The sequence below is a fragment of the Lepisosteus oculatus genome, chromosome 4 (genome assembly GCF_040954835.1).
Source record: "Lepisosteus oculatus isolate fLepOcu1 chromosome 4, fLepOcu1.hap2, whole genome shotgun sequence".
Taxonomy (NCBI): domain Eukaryota; kingdom Metazoa; phylum Chordata; class Actinopteri; order Semionotiformes; family Lepisosteidae; genus Lepisosteus; species Lepisosteus oculatus.
In genome coordinates, this window is record NC_090699.1 from 34,012,146 (window position 1) to 34,032,360 (window position 20,215).

Sequence of the window (20,215 nt, forward strand, 5' to 3'; positions counted from 1 at the left end):
GTACATCGATGATGCTGTAGTATGTGTCTTGATGGAAATACTGTAGATCTCCAGACAATTGTCTACGTATTTACTGATTCATTTGAGAAGATGGAAGTTACAGTTAATACTCAGTTACTCCCCAGCACCACTGATTTGGATTTACAGTCAGTGTATGAAGAATGTAGAGCACTTCCCACACGCTGGGAATCACAGAAGGCTGACATTGACAATGAACTTCATAACTGCCTGAAATCTGCAAGTGTTACCTTTGGTTGCTTGAGGAAGCAGGTGTTGGAGGATAATAACATCAAAACTCAATTCAAATTGATAAAACTGCCAAACAGTCATCTTTCCTACTTTACTGAATGGGTCTGAAAAATGAGCACTGAAATGGCTGGTCATAGCACCAAAGCTGTTTACAGAAAATATTACTAATCAAGTAGGAATACTGATGCACCAACATAAGAGATTTCTCCCAAGCAGACACCACATTAAATAAAAGTGTGATCATCCACTATAAACTCTCCATCAGGTTGCTTGTTTTGGTCTTGTCATCAAGGTGTCAGAGTCCAAGCTCCAAAAGGCAGTCTAATCCCAGTGCAAGGCAATTGCACCATAGGAAAACAGCAGAAACACATCAAAGATCTGGTTACAGCAAACAAGAAACACAACATTGATTCTAACCTTTGATCAAATAGGGAACAGATTATCTAGGAAGATGACCAACACTATTGAATACCAGGTGTAAGAATGAGAAAGTAAAGTGAGAATGTTAAACAGAGCTCATCATACCTGGAGATACACAGAGATGTAAAATAAATTGATTAACAATATTTTCTGTGTTGTTTTCCACCAGATTCTGTATACTGAACAATGGCTATTATTGTTGAGGTAGAGGCATTCATTACCAAAGAAAATCTATACAGTAATCATAAATTTTTATTGTAGAGGAATGAGATGAAAGTTTTTAACCATAGTAACTGTTGGGAACTGTTTTCATTAGCTCGTCATGTTCTTTTTTTTTTTGTTTATGCAAGAAGATGTTTCAACAATATAAAAATTTAGCATATGCCTAATGACCCATTAATTTAGCTCTGAAACAACAGCCATCATAAAAATTTTAAAAGTGCATCTGTTCAAAAAATATTACTATAACTTAACTGTTAACATACTTCAAACTGAAATCATTAATTGGTATATTTAAATATAAATGTCTTTAATGGGACAGTACTGGTTTATATAAATAAAAAAATGTTTGATAGAACAGTACAGTTATTTTAGAACAACAATGATAGAATACAGTTTCAAAACCCAAAATTAATAGACTACAGGACACATTGCAAGTTCGTTTAAACATGTAAAGCACAGAAAATGTAAAGAAACTGGAGGTATTTGTGAGTACTTAGCATTGATGCTGGGTTCAGTTCCCTACCTGGGGAGGCCGTCTGCGTAGAGTTTGTATGTTCTCCCTGTGTATGCATGGGTTTCCTTTGGTTGTTCTGGTTTACGCCCCAAATGCAAACAAACTGGTAGGTTAATTGGATTCTGGGAAAATTGGCTGTGGTGTGAGTATGTGTGTTTGTGTCTGTTTGTGCCCTGCAGTGGACTGACTTCCCACCCAGGGTACATCTGCCTTGTCCCAGTTGCCTGCTAGGATAGGCTCTGGCTCCCCCATGACCCTGTATTAGATAAAGCGGTTAGAAAATGGATGGATTTTGTACCAGTTATATTATCATTTATTACCAAGACAGCATAAATGAAAACCAAAATATCAGTGCAGGGACACAGGCATAATCACACAGCACAGACAAAGGATGATAGGTGATAGTTGGTTCCATTTGCAGATAGCGCTATAAGTGATCTCCTGCCTGCTGATATTGTGTCATGTACAACTGAGCAGACCACATTTGTCTGTACAGATAAGTGTTGTTCCAAATTGAGAAATGCAAATAGGCAACTGGCTCAAACTGTTTTCATTCACCTTTTATTTCACAGAACTACCTGATTGTTTATTATCTAATGTAACTCGTATTTTCTTGGGAAAAATAACATGAGGAAGAGAAAGTCACAAATGAGGAAGAAATGTAAGAGAGAACCATTTTTACACTTTACTGAAGAACCATAGGCAACACAATTCTGGAATGTGTAATGATGTAGTGAGTGTGTGTATATATAAAGAATGTGTGTGGTGAAAGAGTGCTGTGCAATGAAATACACATAAATATAGAGACTTTAATAAAGTTCACTTTTTTAATAAAAGGGATTTTCTTGTATTGATATGCAATGTTATTATTTAGTAAGTTTATTTATTTCCCCTTTGTATAATTAAGAATAATGAAATGCAATTGATTTGTGCATGGATGGTGTACTGTTTTTGTTAAGGTATTTCATTTTGTAATAGAGGTGCCAATGCTAGAAGTGGAAATTTAGCATTTTGCACCATACTGCAGGACTGTATGGAGCCTATGGGGATCATTGTTTAATGCACCTGTTGCAGACTTTGACCTCAAATTTTCCTTGCTTGCCCCAATAATAGAAAATATGAATTAATTTTAAAATTAAATTTGTATTTATCTTATGTGCAAATAGATGTTGTTGGGAAATGTATGATTATGAGACTTATATTTTGAATATGAATTTACCTTCACTTTTCCAGTGTATCTGAACAGGTGCATGGAAGGGTTTCTGAGACGAGAATAAAGCTGAGTGAAGTCACAAGTTTGGGCCTATAACTCTGTTCCAGAGGATTGTTTCAGTACTTAGTGCTTAGGATAAGTAAGCTCTTAACATATTGTTACGACCCCAAGTGTCTAGGGGGAAAGGGGTGTAACATTTAGGATACTTTTTGGAAGCAGGTGGGTTCGGGTGAGGGACTAAGAAGCATGATAACAAGGGGCAGTGCAAAAGTGATGATTTTAAGTTGAATAAGTGACTGGTTTATAATTGGACACAATAACACACAGGGTAAGGGAACTAGAGTGGTGCCAAAGTAAAGAAAATAAACAAAATGGAGCTGGCTAAGAAAGTGAGTGAAAGCTAACCTGACTACAAAAGAAAACCCAAAACACACGGTCTTCGGCGTCTTCAACACCCTAGCTAACCTCTACTGACTACCCAAAACCATACAAGACAAACGGCACTCAGTAGTACTAAACTACTAAACTAGTGTGACTAATACAAGAATCAACTACACGTGTGCAAAATGTACCCAACAACCTGAACTAACTCTATACACAAAAGTTCACACTAATACACAAGTGAACTACGAATACAAACAAGAGTAGACAAGTAACAGGGTACAAAAGAACACAGAGGTTGATACAAGTTTGGGCAAGGTAATAGCAAAATAAGGATAACACAAACAAACGAAAGTACACACACACACACACACACACACACACACACACACACACACACACAGACACACACAGACACACACAGACACACACAGACACACAGACACACAGACACACACAGACACACACAGACACACACACAGCAAAACAACAAACCAACAAAACCATCAGCGAAATGAAGCAAAGCAAAACCAAGCAGGACCAAAGTCAAACAAAAGGCCTCTTCCTTCTGAAAGCCTCTGTGTTATATAGTGAATAAGATGAGTTCTGATTGGCTGAGAAGCTTATTGACCAATCAAGGTCAGCAGTATGGGACATAACAACAAACACACATAGACCCCACACTGGGACGTAACACATATCATATATTTTTTTCTTCCCTACTGCTTCTATTTCTTTAAATATTCCAATCAAACAACTTTCTATGGCTAAACTGTAATAACATAGCCACATTAAATCAGTTATGCTTCATACAGTGCTAGTTTTTTCCTTGTAGTCTGTTTTAAATATTGATTATTCCTCAACTGTATGAAGTTGTATAATAAAAAAAAAACTTACTTCTCTAAATACAAGCACAAGGTTTGGTAATACATTTTGAACATATACTGTTTTTTCTGCTAGTGACCATTACAATAACCACCAACCAGTGATCCAGTAGGTTTTTAGAGATTGCATGGAGATTAGAAACAAAACTTGAAACTGTTTATGAGGAGCTGCATTAAAATCCATTTTCTCCATGTAAGCAGAGGTCTGCTGGTTATTGTGGTGTATCATTCTATGTATTGTTCAATTGCACAGAAAGTTAATCTATTTTTAAAGACAGAGAGGAATGATTATTGAACCAATATACGATTCACAACAAACAACGAACCTCAGCTAATGCCCGTGATGATAAATAGTTTTGAAACCCCTTGCCCCAGCTGATATAAAGAGCCCTGCCAACTTTGGGGGGATGGGTTAATATAACTGATTTAATTGAGGGATATTAAAAAGCTTGGGGTGCATTTCTTTCAAACTCCCCCTTCATTTCTAGTTTTATAGCAATTTTTCACTTTAACCTAAAACCCCACTGGGAATTAGTGCCTGTTAATTGAAACAGACCCTTTGTAACAGTCAGCAGCTGGTTCAACAGTAAGTTTCAATAAATAATACTGGAGAAATAATTTGGACAAGGCAATTAACACACTGGCCAGACAGTTATATACTCAACACTGCTCCTCTGAATACTAATATTTGGGTAAAGTATTGTCTGTATTCTCCACACCATATCAAGAAAAACCTTGTCCAAGATCAAGAAGTTTAATTGTTTTCTATATACAGAAAATACATATTTTTGTTGGCTTTGACATCAACTAAACTTAAGTGATAAAACTCTTCTTGAGTTTCATTAACACTAAAAAGGGCTGCTTTGAATGCAGATTATGAGTATTGTCTGTGGTTATTGGATTCATGGACCTGTCGGTTTTTGTTCCTCCCAAAAACTCAAATAAATAATTGAAACATTAGTAGATCTAATAATAGGTTTAACTTGAACTCTTTAATTGTTTCAATTTTACTAACCAAGCAACTTGTTGGTTCAGTTAAGGATTTAATTAATTAATGAGTTCAGCTGCACATTTACTCATTTACAAATCCAGATATGTATAATCCTGTTGCTGACAATCAACTGCAACAAATAACCCTGGGAAAAATGCCCTGCCAATACTATTGTAAAGAGTTTGTTTTTGTTCAGAAAGTAGTTCTGCAGCATTGTTTTAGTTCCTAATTCTACTAATCTGTTCTGTAAAATTTCTTTAGAATGTAAGACGAACAGGAATTCCTTTATGTCATTCACAACATAAAGTACACCAGCTTATGATAATTAATTGGAGTTCCCCTGTTGCAGCATTTTTATTGTACTATTGTAAAAGCAACTTCAGCTATGGCTGGCTGTTCAATATCCTCAGAATAATACCTTTAATTTAACCTTTGGTGTCATGCCTAAAAATATATATACAGTAGTTATGTCATACTTCTTTAAGCAATAGCACAATACGTAGTTGTCCAGTTAGAGCTAATATTGGCTTGTCTGGCCTAATACAACATGCAACCAGTCAGATATGGCTGATTTCCTGCACTTACCCAATAACCAGTAAGTGTCAGAAATTAAAAATAACATATCTTGATATTTAATGCTGTAAATGAGGAACAGTGGCAAAGGATGCTTATCAATGATGCTGTGTGAAACAAATGAAAAGCAACATCCCTAATCAATCAAACAGGTGCATCAGATGAACTGCCATGGCTAGCTGTGCAAGCTAGTATATATTTCCATTAATTTTATGACTTTCTGACCTTGTTGGTCAGAAAGTTACTTTGTTCACATTCATGGCTAAGGCTTATGGTTGAAACTTTGGAATGTGTGTTGATTTCAGTAGGAGTTATCTGAGTTTATGAATAACTTGCGATTCCACTGATCCATGAAGCAGGTCAAAACTGACAAGTACTGACACAGAGCAGTAAACAATTGAATACTGTTAGTCTATGACTAGGGTTCCCAGCTCTGCTCCCCGGAGTTCAGAATCCATCAGGCTTTCTATGTCTTAAGTTAAAAACAGCTCTTTAAAGATTAACTGCACAAATGTATCCCTGCTCCACTGCCTTGAGCTGTTAATGATTTAAAAATATATATAACTGAATTTGAACCCCAACATCATTGAAATGGGGATCACCCAGTTTATGCTTTCTGACACAAAAGATCTATCACTGTATTTACTAGAATGATACTATTGTGTGTTGATCTGCTCATTGTGTTTATTTCTGCTGAATGTATTATTGGTGTGGACCCTGCCGTGCAACGGTTTTATTGTAGAAGAAAGAACAAGGGGGTGATGCACATGTAGAAGTAAGTGCTGCATTGAAGTGGGTATCTCTTATACAGTATGTAAAGTGTTTTCAGAACCTTTGGGATGAAATGTGCTATTGTATACAAATAAGGGCAATTATTTGTTTTCATCAGCAATATTGTTTTCAGGCATTTTTCCTTAAGTGAAATTGAAACATGAAAAGACAAATGTGAAGAATACCTCCACAGTTGGATAAAGTGTAGATACCAAAGATTGTTGACATGTTAAAGGTGAGGAGCAGTGGAATAACTTCAAATGTAATCTGACATAAATCTTCCTGTGAAGCAATTATTTTAGCTATTTATACACCAACACCTTTTTCCTTCTCTATTATCTGCACTACAGATCCATTTGAAAGGAAGACATTTATAAAAAAGCCAGACATTGTAAGTCACTAATTGTTTTAAGTTTTGAGCAAAAGACTCTTATTGTCTAGTAGAACAAGGTTGGAGATTACAATGAATAATTCCCTTCCAAGTAGAGAAGGGAACATCTAGTGAATGAGGCCACTGTGAACCTTCTGGGGAAATATAGATTAAATGACGAAAGATTAATCAGGATGAAGGTGGCTGAGCATGACAGGAATTGTCATCATCTCTAATTAAACAATGTACCCAAAACAACAGTGTGCTCATCTCAAAAATACACCTGCTTTCAAATGTTTTATGGTCAGTAGATATTTATTACTTTATATGTACTGTATATACAGTACACATATACTGTATTTATATATACACTCAGTTTAAGAAAATTAGATGCTAAATTATTATGTTGGGCCAATATGATAAATTTGTAGCAGAGATCTCAAAACATTTGTCAGACTACTTTTATAATAACCTTGGTATGCCAGATCTAGGTAGGGCCCTTGTTCATTTGCTCTTCTCAATAAAAGATCTGGGCTTTGGGGTTTTTAGGTTATTTAGTGATTTGAAGGTTGAATTTTACATTTTGTTTTTCTGTCTTATCCAATGATGGGTCATCTGGGCTTGGAAAGAGATTACTTCCTAGATTATTACTTTTTAAATGACAAACTAATACAGTAGCATAATTAGCTGCTTGGATCAATAAATTACCTATCCAATATATAATTTATGATTGTAGGGGTAAACCATGTAACCATACAGTATGAATATCTTTATCTTGCATGATATAAATTTTATTTTTTTGCACTTAGGTTATATGAAGATACAATACATAGAGTATAGTATTATATTGTTACACTGTATCTGTGTTTCTGCATGCTATTCTGGACATCATAAAATAATGTGATGAACTTAATTACACATATTTAATGTTTTAAATGTATAATTATGGTTTCCCCCTACATTTTTTTATTTCATATACATTATGTGAAAAGGAATATTCATATATTTTAAAGATATTGATGACAGTAGCATAACTTACCATATACTGTATAAAATATCATGCATTGGTGATAGTACATTGTAAGGAGAGGAGGAGTAATATTAGAAAATATGTGTAAAATATGGAGCAGTATATGAAGACTTTTGTTTCATGGTTAGATATACACTATCGGCTTGTTTAAATAAGGACAGTGCTATGAAATGAGATATACAGTATCTATTGCCTGAGGCTCATTTTACTGTTGTCAAAATTCTTGAAAGTTACAAGACCAATATCAAATATTGACTTTCAATCAGAAAGACAGAGTTTATAACAAATTTACCAGAATAGATACAGTACTCCCTGTCAGTTTTTAAATTAAATTTTGTAGTTTGAACTGGCAACTTAAATACTCCCTTTTATGTACTTACAGTTCATTTCAGTTATTGGGTGTGCTTCTGCTGTACAATACCTTTTCCTTACAAACTTTAAATGCACATAAGAAGGATAAATTAATGTACTGCCCAATAGCCAATCTAAATGTAAGTAACATCTTAATAGTAAGATGCCCATTAAGTAAGCTGTAAATTGCTGGACAAATTGATACCTTTGAATAGCACCTACAGTATGAATGAGTAAAAGTAATGGGCAAAACTAGATAAATAAGTTTGGAAATTAACATTAATTTAAATGTTTCAATTAATTAATTTATATTGATCTCAAGTAATTTTAATAATTTGAAATAAAAATAAATCTAATGCCTAACAGGTCTCTGAGTAAGTGGTTAGAATCACAATGTTATATAGTTAGCGAGGAAAGAGACACGTTTAACCAACCATGGGCAAAAATGAAAATCAAAACCTTAAAATGTCAGTTTAAAATCAGTGTAAACTAGCAGTACATTGGGTGTACTATACAGTAACTACACAAATTCAGAAAAAAAAGGAAAAAATCACTGTGTCAATGGTACAATAGCTTTGGATATCCCTGTCTGAAAACAACTCTGTCCTGACAGAACAACAACCTTCAGAACACCCACCCCCTAATCCTGGTAGAGTTTAACAGTCATCTTTAAAGCACAAATAGAGAAGAGTGTTCAACAGTGCAATAACATCATAAGCACCTTCATTCAGGTTTAAAACACTCATTTATTGGATAACTGGTAAACATACTGTATGAAATTTGCATGCAAAATACTGTGATAATCTACAGAATATGATTCATTTCTACTTTTGTATCCACAATTTTCACTTCCTGTCTACTTCCATGACAGAAGTTCAGAGAGGAAAGGTTAAAAGAGAAAGGAAAAGTTTCTCAGTTAAAACTCCTGATTATATAAAATACAAATATAAAAATACTTTTGTTTTGCATGATTATACAAAATAAGAATTTGAATTATACACCCTCTCCAAGAGTCACAAGAGTGACCTGCTTGTTTTTTGGAATTCAATCATTTTTTTTTTAATGAAACATACAACTGCTGTGTGCAGTGCTGTTATGGTAACAGTATAGAATATAACTATAATCTGTAACTCATTCTGCTAAGGTGTTTAAAAGTAATGGACCTCATTTTAGCACTGTTTTATAAAGCAAAATGTGAAAAAAGTTGGTTCAGTTAATTCACAATGGCAGTATCATAAGCAAGCTTTCTGTATTTAGAAAAATGGATGATTTATAACATGAGAAACACCTGAGTTTACTAAGAATGCCTTGTCTCATCTAAACATGTCTTCAAATGTTAGAGGTCATTAGTGATTTTTACACGAAAATTATAAATAGCACAGAAATTAATATGTTACATCCCTGTAATGATTCATTAAAATGACATTATCCTAATATTATGGAAAAATAATCTACCTATCTCTGAATTTGAAGCAGTTCATTTTAACCAGAGAACTAAAAAATGCCTTGGAGCTGCTTCAATATCCACCAGAAAGTGCTAATATAATTTATAAAAAAAGGAAAGTTAACTTTATATCTAGAGTATGCATCTGAAGTGTCACACCAAAGGAATAGGAGTACTTTTGGGATCGTGCTTTCTGTAGTGCGAATAAATTCTGTTGAGAGAAACCAAAACAGGGGTTAATACGGCATTTCCCTTCACATCCCATTGTTTTCCCATTTACTTCAGTTAATCGAGTTTATTAAAGCCATTACAAACACAGTGATGCAACAACACAGAGTGTAAAGTTACAGCACTCCACAAGAGCTTTTTTAGTTAATCAGAATGAACAATGTATGTCGAAAGGGGGAAAGGTTGATATCCTCCTTTCTGCCATTTTTTGTGGTATTTGAAAGGTCAATCAATACTCAAGAGTGCTGGGAAAGATTTTTTTTTTTATTGAACACAATTTCATGTTACTTCCATGCACTTTTAAGAGGAACCACTGTACAGTACTGAGCACTCTGCCCTAATAAAAAGGCAAAGGAACAGTACGATGAATATAAATACATAAAACCCATTTTTGTTAATGAAATTAGACCTTTCCATTGTTTTTATAGCATGATTCCCTTATATATCAACATAAATGCAAATTTCTCATACTTCTTTTTGCGGTTTGCGGTAATTGTATAAAGACGTCTGTGTAGCATGGCAGTTAAGAACTGATGCCTCAACACTATGGGTTCTGGGTTCCGTTTGGGAGTGAGGCACCTTCTGTGTGGAGTTTGCTTGTAGGTGGACACTTCAGGTGCTCCGGTTTCCTCTCACCTTCAAAAGACATTCTGCCTCAGCTTAACAGTGTCTCAAATTGCTTGTGAGTACCCTGGTATGGACAGGTGTCCAGTCCAGGATGTAGTCGCAGCTCGCACCCTCTAATGAATATTCTTAACGTCGCCTTCCACCCTCTGATTCTGGGATAGGCTTTAGGTTGCCACAATCTTTATTAAAACTAAGCAGTTTTCTGTAATGGATGGATAGATAGAAGTAGCATACTGACCTTCGTGGATTACAGTATATCTATTTTGTGTTAAGCCTTGCAGAGGCTTTTTCATGGTGGTGACATGTTACCTACACAGAGCCCATTGCAAAATAACCAGAACAACATATCAGCTTTATTCATTTAAGGAGGCTGGTTAAAGGGAATTTAGAATCAGCTACTAAAGACTCGATTACCAAAATCTCTACAATTACCTAACGAATTCTTAAAATACCAGATTTTAAGTGATTTGCTGTTCGATACTGACAGGTTTACTGCTATTATTATTGTTGTTTCTTTACATACAACTAAGAACATGTTTTTAAAACACAAGATCTGTCTTGTGCAAGTCCCTTCTGTCTTAAACAGTACTCACAGTAACGGTCTAAAGTGAAAATTCTTCAGATTCATAAATGATTTTTGTGTACATTAGGTTCACAAACAATAGACAAGACATCTATCCTTAGGCTCACACTTTAGGGAAGGTCTTAGGCATTTAACCTAGTTAGACTGTACTAAAGGGAATGATCATTAATTATCTTGCATTCAATCACAACAATAAAGAAAAGATATACGAAAGAATATAAAAAATAAAAAGAATAGGAAGTCATAAGACAATTCTCTCTCCCATAGCTTTATGACTGGACAAGAGCTAGTGAATGTTCTTTCCCATAATTTATTAATAGTGCCTGCTCATATCACACATTCACTTACAGTACAAAATAATGTAAAATGGCAATCAGTTCTAAAATTAAATTTAATATTGACCTTTTTGTTGCATAATGTATGTTATAAATCATTAACCTCAAACATTTTTCCCAAAAATGCAAGGTCTTCTTTCGAGCAAATATTTTTAATTGTAAAGCTAGTTATTTTACCATGTGATAAAATAGGATTGTGAACAATCACAGAATCATGAAAATAGGATTGCAAGATGGTCCGGTTGAAAACTGTTGCATTTTTTTTTTACCAAAAGTGTGAAAAGGTCTTATCATGACACATTCCATATCTATGAATATTAAAAATCTATCCTAATATTCTATTTTTTTATTAAAGTACCTTGGAAGTCCAGAAACTTGTGTTCAAACACTGTACATACAGTAACTAGTACAGTACAGATGGCAAGGATAAATATTAATGTAAATGTTGCAGTAATGTTATGTGTCAGCACTTTACTGACGGGCACTGTACTATATGCAAGAAGAAAATGCCAGTTTCAAGGATGAATGCCAGACTGTTTAGCTTAACTGATATATTTGTTTCTGTTTTCACAAGGTAAAAAAGGTTTTCATGACACTGTATGAATGTTCTTTTGCTGTTTATAGCAGGTTTCAAACTAGAAATGCAGCTTTATTTTTGAGAAAATTAGTTGCATTATTAAAATATTTGCATTATGCCATAAAGCTTTTGAACTTGCTTTCAGTAATACATTTCATAGATTTAAGATATTGTACTGTCACTTTTTCTTTTGAAAACAATGACTAGTTCACTATGGGGCAAAACTCATAGCTGAGAATTTGCAGTTTATTAGTTATTCAAGTTTGGGGTCCCTGTTTAACACTGTTCGTGATGAAGGGTCCCCTGGCAGCACATGTCTCAGATACTCTGTTGTATTTAATCAGATGTGGCATGCACTTGCGAAGTGTTCCCTGATGGGTCTCATGAAAATGAAGCTGCAGGAAATGGCTGATTGCTAATGCATGTTTTCAGAGCTGCAACTCAGAGAAGGTTACATTATAGGAATTTTCATAAGCATGACACAATCTGTCCATTATCAGAAGTGGAAATTTAATAACAAAGCCTAAACTACCAGTGGGAAAGAAATACTGGTGTTGAGACCTTTCTGGCAGCTAATTTCCAAAGCTTAATAAGCATATTAACATGCATGACATGAAAACCAATTATTAAGCAGTTGCTTTATTTGGGTTTGCAGAGTATATTGAGGAAAACTGAACTAAACAGATCACATGTGGCAGAAGGTCTGTTCGCCCATGAATGGGACCTAGGTTGATTTGAAGTCTATAAAATATGGAGAAGCTTGCATAATTGCACCACACTCGCTGAAGTTAATAATTCATTCTAGAAGTACTAACAAAGTACACAAAAAAACACAATTACAGAACAATACAATTCCTCATAAAGAAGTACTGTAAACAACAGCATGCATTTTTTTAATATAATGAGATCAATAATTATAGCTGACCATTAATGCATTTATATATACACTGGAGGTTTCTTACCAGAAGCTTGATTATGGCTAAGTTTTAAATAGTAAAGTACTTTTTTAAGAATGTATACAGTATGTATTTTACTTGACAACCACATGTGGGAGTTTCCTCTTTGACAAATAATTGTATTTCTTTACAAAAATTCTTCAAACTTTAGAAAACAAAACACAGTTCAGAAATCTATAAGCTATGGAGTTTGTCCTTTTGTACCTGTTCTCTTCTACTACCCAGTAGAAGGAAATGGTACTCTTATATTGACCCCCAGAATTATTTGGTAATTATTTTTTCCATCTGGTGAGGGAATTTAAGTTAACCTCAAATGTATTTTTCAGCCTTTGTGGTATCTTATACAAGCTACTGGCTTGCGAAGGGTAGAGGATGTACCTTATGTGAACAGGAGAAAATGTCACCAGTGAAAAAGGATAAATTATTAATAGATGACACTCTGAATATTTTTATTGGAAAAAACAGACTTTAAGATTGCTGTATTACAATGAAATGCAACTGTAACAATCTATGCAACTTACAGTATACTGTGCACTTTAAGTTGTATGTGAAAACATATTTGTTTGCCTAGCTAATGGGACAGTAAAGGACATTTTTCTTAGACATGCAAAAAAACAACAACTTTAAAAAAAAAAGTGTAATGGGGACAATTGGATTTCATTATATAACTTCTGCTTAGACTGGTTGTCCCATATATCATTCACTGCACAGCCCTTGATGTGTCACACTTTATCTTTTCTCCTGCTTCAGTTAATGAAGAGTGGTACTGGTGTTACTTAGAATAATTATGTCCTATGGATCATTGCTTTCTTTCAGTCAGGTAGTGTCACAATTTATCTCATCATGTGCCTCTTGAACAGCTATTATCCACCTCAGAATCTATGCTGAGCTTACCAAGCATTCTGGCCAATTATAATGTTTCAGACTGAAAATGTTTTACTTCATGTCTTACTCTTTACTACTACTACTACAGTACATTATTACAACAACAACAATAATAATAACAACAATAATAATAATAATAATAATAATAACAACAACAACGTGTCCTATTTCTAGAGTCCTGACTACCATGCCATACAGCAGTACATTAAAATGTGAAGTTGGATAGATCTTCATAGCAAATAGGTTAACAAAGAAAGCTTCAGTCAAAAGTTGTAAACTTCTATTCAGGAGACTCTTTTAATCAACAGGTACTGTATTATACTATATATCAATGTGCATTTCAATTGACATTGACACTGACCGAAAATCAAAGTAGCTATCTACTTTGATAGTGCCTGATGGTTTTCCCTACTGAGTTTAAGGATTACACAATAATGGCTAGAATGTAAGCTAACACACAAAAAATCATCAATCAAGTACAGTACAACTAAAATGTAAACTGAAACATAATTTTAGGAGAAAAAGGGTTTTTAAAGCTTACAAAAATGTTCCAAGGAACTTCACAAAATTGTATTCTTTCTATCTAGCAATAATACCTAATTATGTTGATTTGAACTAGCAGTTTAAGATTAACAGCCTGAGAAATTATACAAGTGTAATCACAATTCTGGATCACAGATTCATATACTGTATGTGTGTAAATTTAAGACCAAATTATTTTTGAAAAATGAAAAATAGCTTTTGCTAAAAAAGCATTATGCATATGATTGATATCTTTAACAGAACTGATTCATATATTGGCCCAGATACAAGTTTACCATGATATACCTATAGAGAATTAGAATACTAAATCATTAAATGCCATATGGAAACAATCATTCATACTTTACAATGATTAGACAATGAATCTTCAGCAGCTATTGTTTTAATAATGTGACATCACAAGTACTGTAGCATTACCTGATTATGATGAAGTAGAAAATCAGCAAGTCTTAAACAAAAAACACCATAACTCATCACTGCTCATTCACATTCTATCTGCAGGACAAAAATATAATAATACTGATAAATAAGATACTTCAGAAATCATTCTTAATCAACTTGGCACAAATAACAAGACTAACACTAGAAGCGCCTTAAAAATAACGCAAAACATAAAACTGTTAAAAACACCTTTTTGCTGCTGAGATATCTAGTAGTATCTGTGCTGCTCTTATGAGATTTATCTGTGAGCTGATTAAACAAGGACATGGGAAACAGAAAAATGATAGAGCTGCTAAATTTAATTTAAATATATTAGACATAATGAGGAAATGAGCTGCTTAGGCAGCGATTAATGAATGACAGTGGTCATGACCCATCAGCTTACAGCTGGTTTTATCGCGACCCATACTCATTCCAGCTAATATAACAACTGCTGTCTTTCCAAAGGACAGTACAATGACCCAAGTATTGGGAAATGAGAATACCACAGGCTTCACTTAACAAAGGCTAGGATATTGTAGTGGTGTGGAAAAAATCCTGCTTCAATGAGATGTCATTGAAGAGTACAAAACGGCGAAGCCAAACATTGAGTCTATGATGAACAGCAGCCTCAAACTGAACTCCATTTAGTAAATAGCAGTAAATGTCAGTACTCAGATTTTTGTTCTGACAGTCTAATGTGGTACAAATGAAAGAGGAATGTCTGTCAAAGTATACTGCTAAACAATAGTCAAAAACAAAAACAGAGTCGTATCATAATATAAATTTATCACCGTACATTGCTCTATCTATTGATTTATTAGCATCAGCTAATTAGTACTACAAAGCAGAAAGAGTGGAGGATTCTAAAAGTTTCAACAACAAAATATTCACAATAAAAAGTAAAATAGGAACACAGCCTATCGTAATATACTGTACTGTCCCCCTACAGTATAGTATCTTCACATGTTATGGTACAATGTCCCACCTCATAACTAGTATGAAAAATAATCAGAAGTAAAGTGAAATAAGCCTTGTTTGATCAGGATGAGATCTACCATGTTTTGTATTCAATGAGTGCTTCTTTACTGAATGCTTTTTGTTCATTTTCATATTGATCGTGCATTCTAAAATCTGATAACCTACTGGGACCTTGTTTTTTAAATCCTTCCAATTATTTCTGAATTGGCAGATTTTTCAAGAATCAACATTCCAGGAAAGACTCTTGGGGAGAATGAGAACATGCAGTCAAACCCACCAGAAAAAAAAAAAAAACTGCATAATGCGTTCCATAGGAGAGTTAGCTCTTACTGGGAGAGTAGTGTGTATCTCAGTAAATGTACAGTACATGCAAACCTGCAAACGCCGAAAAAGGAAATTCTAATCATCGTGGTAAATCATTTATTCTCTTAGCTACACTAATTACTAACTGGCATGATCTTTGAGGAGTACTGGTAAAATGAGAAGACAACATTTACATATAATTATCCTTGCCTTTGTATTTCATAAATTAATAATTTCCTCTCTGTGATGCAGTCTACAAGGTCCTGAACAGTGACTTCACTTGATTTATTTTGTGTCCATTCAGATTACAGAGTGCTATACATCGTTAATGTGCTTTTGGTGCACTATAACTTAAAATTAAACCAATTAACTCTGGCAGGATGTTAATGAGGTAATTGGGTGTAATTAAAAGCAGTTGTTATATCTATCTCCCATAGCTGCCATTGTCTCTGCTAATAACGGGGTCTACAGTGATGTCAAAACCTCACTTCCTTACACTGATGTCCTTGGAGGCCCTGTGCTTCTTCTCTCCATCCAAAAAATTATAATTCAAAATAATTCATAAAGTTAATGTTGCTTCTTTCCAGAGCACAAAAGATAACCCTACAAATCATAAGGCACTCATAGCAAAACTGAGATTTACCCAAAATGCCATCCTTCTAACTACTAGAGTTGTAGCATGCATTTCTCGGTATTATTCGGAAACACTGCAGATCTAGTGTTAAAGGACAGCTGAGGATTCTGCTTTTCTAAACGCATTTAAGTCACAGTCACAGTTTATCTGAGTTCAGCCCATTGTTGGAAGCAATACAAGCTTCTGAAACATACTTTGCTCTAAAGTCTTGGGATTTGGGGCTAAGATCTGGTTTGTATTGCATTACCACCACACTATAAATCTAACATCACAAGAAAACAATTGCTGCTCAAGCTGCCTGAGTAGTGGACTCATGCAGATTGCTTTTTTCTTCTGGACTGTTTTCATAGTAGTTAGGGCAGCAAGTGCGGTCCCAGGAATGTTTAATTTGCATTCAGCCAAACGTAAAACAGAAGAATGCCTAAGGCTGAAAATTGTATTAATAATAACAATATCAGTGTATACCCTTTAAGTAAAGCTTCAGATGAATTACAAAATTATGAATGTTAATGTCTTTCTGAGCAATAAAAGCTGATATCATTATTTCAGGTCAAAATGCTGACCACCCATCATTTTACAGTCTTACTGTTGGTCACCTTGGGATGTTCTGTTTCATGACATACATGCAAATGGCAAGAAATCCACCACCATGATTGCTTTGAAGATCACAATCAATTAATTTAAAGTACAGTGACAGTGCAAAGAAAAAAAAAACTTTGAGGTGGATCTTTGATATCTTTTTTTATATCTGTAAGTTTTAACTGTAAGTCTGACTTGGGCAATGTTCAGCCTTGTACGCACCAGGAAGAGTGATGCGTTACAGAAACACACTCTGATAAAAACAGCTGAATTAAATAATGACGGAGGTAATAAAGAGCTGTCAGTATAGCCTGCTAGAGGTTTCACTGTGTCAATTTTTCTACTGTTAGCAGACATTTTCACAACACTCTCTGCCATACAAAAAGAATCAGAACCCAAAACAAACCCTCCACTGTCACAGAATTCTGTCTCCTGGCACTCACAGATTACCAATTTGTCCACCAGACATACTGCCAACCCTAGCTTATCACTCATCAGGTCTCCTCAGTTAGCTGAAAAGCCAGCTTCCTTGCCTGCCGAATGTTTACTGATATATTGTTTATTTTATTATATCAATTACTCAGGCGGCAACAGGGAGGTCAAACTGACACAAGCTTCCTGTAACTAAAAAGTGTGCTCTGCGTCTGTCTCTGAGACCCAATTAAACAACACTGGGATGTGATATTCAATCTCATCACTGTTTTTGAACAGGAATTCATTGTTCTAAAACCACAGCAACTAAGGATATTAGAAAAGATGCCCAAAGCTAGTGTTTGACCACCAAAGCCATAATGACTGTAGCCAGACAGTGAACCCCGTGCTTATTCATCACACAATGCACATGAAAGTCAGATATATATCCTGCTGAACTTTAACTGTTAGAGGGTAAAATCCAGTACAGTATATCATATTCATTACCCTAAGTAATGTCCCATCCTCGTACTTTTACCTTGATAAGTGTAAGAATTATGCTTTTCATATCAAATAGTTGCAGAAAAGTATACCCAGAGTCTAAGAAATTGCAACACTTCAAAATGACGCAATATCTTTGAAAAAACAATTGTACATTTTATCACTAGTACTTTGTATTTAAACAGCAAATTTAATTTAACGGCATGTTTTTGTAGTTAAGAGTACAAAAATGTTATCATATTACACGTGTTGTAATACGTAACATTTCAGTTTTAAAAATCCACACATTTCTTTGCACATGCCTCAGACAATGTTGCAAACAAAAATTCTACATCCACATTTATCTTAACTGTTTACAGACTAAGCTGACAATGTGAATGGTGTCAGCCACAGGTTATGAGCAGGTGTAAAGTTGAGGTGCCTGAAGCTTTATATCGTAGACTTTGAGTTCACATGTTTGCCACTGAGGAGACATTTCTTGTACTACTAAAAGAAAAGGTCACATATCCCATCGGACCTTAAAATATTGACTTCTGTACCTTTTTATAAGAAATACTGCTAGAAGTTATTTATCATTTCTCTGCTTGCGTCATTGGAAATGAGCACTTGTACAGCTACAGTATGGCATCTGAAAGTCATAATACAAAGCCATGCTGATACAAATACTGTATATAGTACGACAGTATGCGAGAGTTTTCCCCTCCTGCATAGTTTCCACATTTAATTGCCACTTGACCTTGCAAACGTGATCTTTTAAAATAGGACTTTATATTTTGTTTCTATGTAATCTCTTCCAAACTGGTAAAGTTAAAATACTGATGGTGTGAAAATAAATTAGATTGCTGAAGAAAATTAGCAGATTATCAATTGCATACTGTAGGTAATTCAAGCGCTAAATGGTTTTAGGTGCACAAGAATAGTTTGAATGGTCATAAAATAAGTTTAGCAGTCTCTGTCACAGCTCATATTGAACTTGTCAGAACTGGATCTGATTTTCCAGGACAAAAATCTGATTGTTCAAAGTCAGCAGAGACCTATCCTCCCAAAAAAACTGATAGCAGTAATTGCTGACATAAAATACTTGCAACAAGCGCTAGTGTATTTGAATAATTATACAGTTGGTACATTTCCTTATCTTTTTCAAAACATCACTCATCCCCCTTTACAGTTCATTTGAAAAAATATATGCATTACTTGTAATTATTCAAAATGTGTTATTATTAGCAGGGGTTTAATAATTTTGCTATTGTACAGTATGTGATTATTCAGGATGTTTTTAACGGATGATAATATGAAATGATGAAATGAAATGAGAGCCTACTAGGTAATTAAAAAAATGAAATAGGATACGAGAGATCTTATTGTGACCTTAACTTTTCTTTAAGCTGACCTTATGTATACACACCTATTCTGCACCAAACACATTTGGATCACTTTATTAGCCATATACAATTTCTTGCATTAGGAATTTGTCTTTTCACATACCCCAGCTTGCTCTCCATGAGACACACAGACAGGGAGAGAAGCTTGGGGTCAGAGCACAATATCAGCCATTGTACAACACCCCTGGAGCAGGTGGGGTTCAGGGCCTTGCTCAGGGGCCCAACAGAGACAGCTTCCTCTGCTGGCCCCGGGATTTGAACCGGCAACCTTCCAGCCACAGGCGCAAATCCTTAGCCACAGTGCTACCGCTCCGTCCCCACAGATCTTAAAAAGATTAAAGATTTCCTCCCCATGCAATCATTAACTGGGGTATTCCCTACAGGGATTATCATATCTGCAAGCCTGAGGAGTTACTCACCCTCTAAATGTGTCCAAAGAACGAAGACGAGATGATTTAGCTTTTGTCTCATCAGCTCCCCCATTGTTATTTGTTGATCTGTTCTAAAAAAATTGAGTTATTTTACTACTTCTGCAGTTGCGAGCAACAGAAATGAGAGAATGTTTGAAAAAAGGTTAAATAGTCACATTCGTAAATCCAGAGCATTTTTAGGCTGATCCTGAGACCAGTCAAAATCTTGAGAGCATGAGGTGATTGTACTGTACGTGTCATTATCCCTTTACCCTGAATTATATAATTGAATACTCTTTGAAAAGCAGACAAAAATACACAGGGGAAATACATTAATGGCTAGTGACTCTAAATTCCTCACAAATACAAAGCAAAATAATAATGTACTGTTTAATCAGTATACAAAGATTAAATGTAGAATGAAGAATGTTACCGTCCAGTACGTAT

The 20,215-nt window shown here is 34.8% G+C and overlaps 1 protein-coding gene across 1 annotated transcript in view; it reads right to left on the reverse strand.

Annotated features, from left to right (window-relative positions):
- LOC102697613 (heparan-alpha-glucosaminide N-acetyltransferase) overlaps nucleotides 1–20,215 on the reverse strand; it is a 108,298-nt gene that overhangs the window by 58,008 nt on the left and 30,075 nt on the right. The window contains exon 7 of the mRNA XM_069187835.1: nucleotides 19,778–19,860. Coding sequence (XP_069043936.1) covers nucleotides 19,778–19,860 — 83 coding nt within the window. The remainder of the gene's footprint in view (nucleotides 1–19,777; nucleotides 19,861–20,215) is intronic.